At 43.9% G+C, this 6003-nt stretch overlaps 1 protein-coding gene across 1 annotated transcript; it reads left to right on the top strand.

Moving 5' to 3' along the window:
* The first annotated feature begins 202 nt into the window (after positions 1-202).
* On the top strand, positions 203-2430 carry LOC115200018 (apelin receptor A). Its single transcript, XM_029762660.1, has one exon. It carries the CDS (start codon positions 414-416, stop codon positions 1497-1499), a length of 1086 nt encoding a protein of 361 aa, XP_029618520.1. The 5' UTR covers positions 203-413; the 3' UTR covers positions 1500-2430.
* The last annotated feature ends 3573 nt before the right edge of the window (positions 2431-6003 follow it).

Here is a 6003-nt window from a genome sequence, read left to right as displayed (position 1 = left end):
TCTTTCCATTTTGAAATGATATGAATAAAGCTTGACGGGGCGTCATCGCAACTGGATGAATCCGGGTGTGTGCTGTGCTAGAGAGAGGTAAGAGGAGGGTGGTGCCGGGGCTAAGTGTTTAATGGGGAGGGGGATTCTTCCTGGGAGGGAGGGAACAAGGGGTGTGGAGCACTGAGTTTAAAAAGCCAAGCAGCATTGCCCCACTCACTCATACTGTCTGTGTTCTTCTCCAGCGACTGATAGGGACTGACCATTCCTGTAACATGAATTTTTCTCTCGTTTTCAGCGTTGACAATTGGTTTATTTGAATTTTACTGAACCAGTTTTGGACTGCACAGAAACTTTTTTTCCACTCTAAAGGATTTTTAGCACTAGAATTTATTTTTCGTTCCAAACAAAAAATTGACTTCAGCATGGATCCAACTGTGGAGTATAGAGACATCGATGATTATGATTATGGTGACAATGAAACTATGTGTGACTACTCTGAGTGGGAGCCGTCCTTCTCCCTCATCCCTGTCCTCTACATGCTCATCTTCATCCTGGGCCTGTCTGGGAATGGAGTGGTCATCTTCACCGTCTGGAGGTCCAAGTCCAAGCGCCGAGCAGCAGACGTCTACATAGGCAACCTGGCCCTGGCTGACCTCACCTTTGTGATCACTCTGCCCCTCTGGGCGGTGTACACAGCACTGGGCTACCACTGGCCCTTTGGTGTGGCCCTGTGTAAGATCAGCAGCTATGTGGTGATGGTCAACATGTACGCCAGTGTCTTCTGCCTCACCTGCCTGAGCTTTGACCGTTACCTGGCTATCGTCCACTCTCTGTCCAGCAGCCGGCTGCGGTCGCGGGGCACAATGCTGGCCTCCCTAGGGGCCATCTGGCTCCTCTCAGGCCTGCTGGCCGTGCCCACTCTGCTGTTCCGCACCACCATGGACGACATCAACAGCAACCGCACCACCTGTGCCATGGACTTCAGCCTGGTCACCCTGAACGAGAGACATGAGTCTCTGTGGATCGCAGGGCTCAGCCTGTCCTCGTCCGCCCTGGGCTTCCTCCTGCCTTTCCTGGCCATGACCATCTTCTACTGCTTCATTGGCTGCACCGTCACGCGCCACTTTAACAACCTGCGGAAGGAAGACCAGAAGAAGCGGCGTCTTCTGAAGATCATCACCACTCTGGTGGTTGTGTTTGCCATCTGCTGGACCCCATTCCACTTGCTGAAGAGCATGGATGCCCTCTCCTACCTGAACCTGGCTCCCAGCTCCTGTGGGTTTGAGCGCTTCCTCCTGGTGGCCCACCCTTATGCTACCTGCCTGGCTTACGTCAACAGCTGCCTCAACCCCTTCCTGTACGCCTTCTTCGACCTGCGCTTCCGCTCCCAGTGCCTGTGCCTGTTCAACCTGAAGAAGGCCATGCATGGACAGATGAGCTCCATGTCCTCCACGCTCAGCGCCCAGACACAGAAGTCAGAGGTACAGTCTCTGGCCACCAAAGTGTAAAGAGAGGGGAGGGATAGGTGGAGTGGAACCGCTGGCTGGATCCCTGCTGCCACCACAGGAACACTGACTGGCAAACGCACAAACTTTTGGTGTTCGTAATGAAATGCTTTTAAGGCGTAAAAGAGACAATGAACCATATCAGTTGAATTGACTTGTGTGTATATGTGCATTTCTCTCCCATTTCCAACCCAACGGGTGGCTCACTGGGTAGGGGAGAAGCCCAGGGAGTCCTCGACCCTACAGAGGTTCCCTCTAACCCCTGGACTGGACCCTGAAGCTGGGGCCAGCTGGCTGATCTCCATATCGCTGCTTCCTTTTCTTCCACAAACTTTCAGAGAGTGACAGAGGTAAATATTATTTTCAGACACAATCATTTTCCTGTTGTCCTTTTCAAATGTTATTCTTTACTCTACAAGGGACCAGAATTCTGAACAAAGAGGCAGACAGTCATAGAGGGTTTATTTGTGTTGTTGTTACGTATTTCATATGCAAACCTGTTTACACTGGGTAAATCACAAATTTGTACAGTATTTTCATACTTTTGCTGTTTAAGATGTGTTGATATTTTTTTGTTTTTTTACAAGCACTTGTTAAATGAATGAAATGTTAAAGAGGGGAAAGTGTGTTTGCAAAGAGACAATATCTTCTTAAGCTTGTTGTTTGTGAAGGTAGGAGACTGGCGGAGGGAGGGGGGTTGTAAGAAGAGTTAAGGTGTTGCAGCTTAATTACATACTTTGAGGAGGAGACGGCGGGGCAGACAGGCAGATGGCAGCAGACAAATGCTGTCGGGGAAGCAGGTGGGGTGGGGGCTTTTGGTGCTGGAGGGGAAAGGGAACTTCATGAATGTTTTATTATTATGCATATATGTTGTATTTTTTCGACATCCGTGTAACTAACTACTGTATTAAAGAAATATGTTCTATGAAATGAATGTCCTTGTTGATCTTTTTGTTGAATTTCCTCAAGAAATACGGGTATGTGTATTCTCTTTGTCTTTGGTCCTGTTTGAAATAACACACATAGTTCTGTCTTTCAGGAAATTCATGACTAATTATTATGGTGTGTTAATGCTTCATTCATTCTGCACATGTGAACTTTCACATTAGTTTCATCAGAGAGTATAGGATTTCAACATCATTCTGTTATTTCAGTGATAAGGATGCCCAGAGGGCTGCAGCTCTGCGATGAATGTCTTGCTCTTGGTTTACGCACTAGACCAAACACTAGACCATATTTAATCAAAACCGGTATACAGATCTGAACGATGGGGAAAAACAACATTCCTCCTACACTCTTGCTTTTGTGTCTGGATACAGGTTTTGATTGAATAGAGCCTTGGCTGGATCACACTATACTGATGTGATCTAAGCAAACCAAGGCGTGAGCTTGAACTTGTCTTTAAACATATTATCATTGAGATCATTTATCATTTACCTTCCAGGCAGAGGTTTGAAAAAAGTGTAGTACTTAACTGTGTCTAGAGACTTTCACATCATGCCACATGTTTCATTCTCTAGAAATAAAAACAAATATTGGCACAGCGTTGCACCAGTAGGGGAATTAGTTATACTGGGCTGGACTGGGCTGTCTATTCGGTGGCAGTTATCCTAGAGGTTAGAGGGTTGGGCCAGTAACTGAAAGGTTGCTAGTTTGAATCCCAGAGCCAACAAGGTCAAAAATCTCTCGATGGGCCCTTAAGCAAGGCACTTAATCCTAATTGCTCCAGGGTTGCTGTTGATAATGGCAGACCCTGGCTGTGACCCAACAGTCCGAGGGTGTCTCAGGGAGAGTTGGGATATGCACAAAAAAATCTAATTCAGACATGCGTATTAATACACACTTGTACATGTGTGAAATAGGACAAATGTAAGCACCAACCAAATGATGATCATTATTCACTGAGAGTTTGCGGGCCAACCCCCCACATGTTGGCTGAAGAACGGGGTCATTACCAATGAGTGACTCCGATGAGGGGCCCTTTGATTTGACAGTAATGAGCTCTGTTGGACATAATCATGAGTTTTCGGGTGCTAGCTTCCTAATCCTGGCATAAATTGGGCTGCAGGACAAGTCGATATTTGTCCCTGTTGACAAGAGATTGCAGTTAGAAGCACTGAGGAGGGATGAGGAGGGGGTGTCTGCAGATGCTCAAACCGACAGACGCCGATGATAAAAGCGGATGATTCTGCCTGCTGAGATCAGAGGGAGAGAAAGAGAGACAGACAAAGGGAGACAGAGTGGGAGAGAGTTATTGGACAGGATCATCATTTTACAGTTTTGTCAAATTTCATCCTTTAGCACAGCCAAAACTAACTACATATGTGAAATAGTGAGAGCGAGAAGTGATTCATCTTTCTGTGTGTGAGAGATCATGTGTTACTCATTTACCATCTGGGAAAAGGAAAGTATTTGACAATGATAGAGCATAAAATAAATCCCATATGATTGTAATTATGAATTATGCCATAACCTAAACCCTTAAAGGACCACACAACAGTCAGAGAAAATTACACAACTAAATGCAAGCATTCAAGTTTGAGAGACTACTCATGTTGATTGTTACGCCTGATTCTCTGATTACAAACAAACTACTGATAACAGATCATGTAAGAAGAGATAGGATGCAATCTTGCATGTGGTAGACTGGCCAGACCTGTTGTTGTTATTGAGATGAATTGGACTGACAGCTTGTCTGATGGTGTTAGCCAGTGTGGCAGTTTTGGGGTAACTCACCCAGAATGCCAGCTGACCAAGGCAGAATGGGAATATGAAGGCTACAGCCAGTGAAAAAACATCAGTCTTAGCTTTTTAAAATCCCAGACACGTTTTCTGTGATTTTGTGTGTGTGTGTGTGTGTGTGTGTGTGTGTGTGCACGAGTGTGTTTAGATCAGCCTTTCTTAAAAATATGGGTCTCGGACCTGTTAATGGTGGGTGGCGATGTGTTAGAGTAAATGTATAATCATTTCATGAATTACTGGAATTGATTTAGCCAAGTGCAACAGATGATGTGCTGTCAGCCAATGACTTGTCATTCCCACTCACTCACTTCTGTCGTCAGATGAAGTCAAGCTAGCCGCAAGTTCTGACTGAACTCAATTGTCATGAAACGCAAATACAGCGATGAGTTTCTCTCTCTTGGTTTCATACAAACTTTGAGAAATAACTGATAGTGCAACCCTAAGTAACAGTACATATGAAGATGAAAAAGGATCAGGTCTACTGTTTATCTTAATGTAGAAATGATTGGTGAAAAAAGTCTAGGTTGGAACTGTTACTGTTAAAATACAAGTAATCATTTTTTACTCTTTACTGGAATAAACTGATTGAAGCAAGATGCTTTTTGAGTCAAACCCACTCACACAGTCCAGGGTTGTTCATCTACAGCAGGAAGCTGTCTCCTGCCTGTCTGAGAAAGCAGTAGATGTTCTGATCCAGTTTGGTACCACATACTTATGCTAGTCAGGGTTCTCAACTCTGGCATACTTAAAAAACAAGTACTTAAAAACAAGTACAGAAACAGTGTCAATGCTGAGCACGACCTCAGTGTTGCACTGTTAAAAACTGAGCCCAGAATAGACCTGCTTGTTGAATCTTCAACCAGCCACACACCTCTCATTAGGACTGTGTGTGTTTTCTGGTCTACATCTGTGTGATGTGATCAATCCGTTTATTCCAGTTCAGAATGAAAATGATTTCTTATATTTTAACAACAACAGTTCCAACCTAGACAGATATGTAAGAGTGTTTTTAATAGGGGGAAATAAACATGAATAGCTATTTATATTATTATATTTCATTTCATTGTTATTTGTCTATATTGCATTTGTTTTAGGCTGACATAAGGGAAATTAAATGTACTAATATTTACGTATAGTTGCATGTTTTCATAAGGCTGGGTCCCAGGAAAACACAGAATTCCTCATTTGGGTCCCAGGCTGAAGAAGTTTCAGAACCCCTGGTTTAGATGCATCATACATGTTTGCATTTATGCTCTGTGTTCTACAGGTTGTCGTCCTCATGTTTTGTTATTGTTAAAAAAATATTAAATGTTCAAGACCCCAACCCTATGAATAACTAAAATGCCTCATCAGGGTGGGGGCATGGGGGGATGGTTGTGCTCAGAGCTCAGGCTCTAGCCTATTGGAGGCCCTAGGTGAGTTTAGGTTGGGGGCCCCCCAACTCCCATCAACCTTTTTTGTTGTTGTAAGGTTTAAAGTTAATTTCCTTCAATTCTACACATTTTACCATGGGGCACAGAGAAAATGTGGCAGTTTTACACCAAGTTTTCTGCAATTCTACACATTTTGCCGTAGGGCGGAGAGAACTTTGCAATTTTATAAAAAATGTAATGCAATTATACTTATTTTGCCATGGCGCAGAGAGAAAAAGTTAGCCGTTTTACAGCTTATTTCAGCAATTTTACGCATTTTATAATGACTTATTTCATGCTAATATGATATCTGAGCATGAATTACTAACAAAATCAATGGGGGGCCCCCTGGA

The sequence above is a fragment of the Salmo trutta genome, chromosome 9 (genome assembly GCF_901001165.1).
Source record: "Salmo trutta chromosome 9, fSalTru1.1, whole genome shotgun sequence".
In the NCBI taxonomy this organism is placed as follows: domain Eukaryota; kingdom Metazoa; phylum Chordata; class Actinopteri; order Salmoniformes; family Salmonidae; genus Salmo; species Salmo trutta.
This window is presented reverse-complemented; position numbering and strand designations above follow the sequence as displayed.

Coding starts and splice junctions, on each gene's coding strand:
- LOC115200018 (XM_029762660.1), top strand. CDS start 414: ATGGATCCAACTGTGGAGTATAGAGACATCGATGATTATGATTATGGT.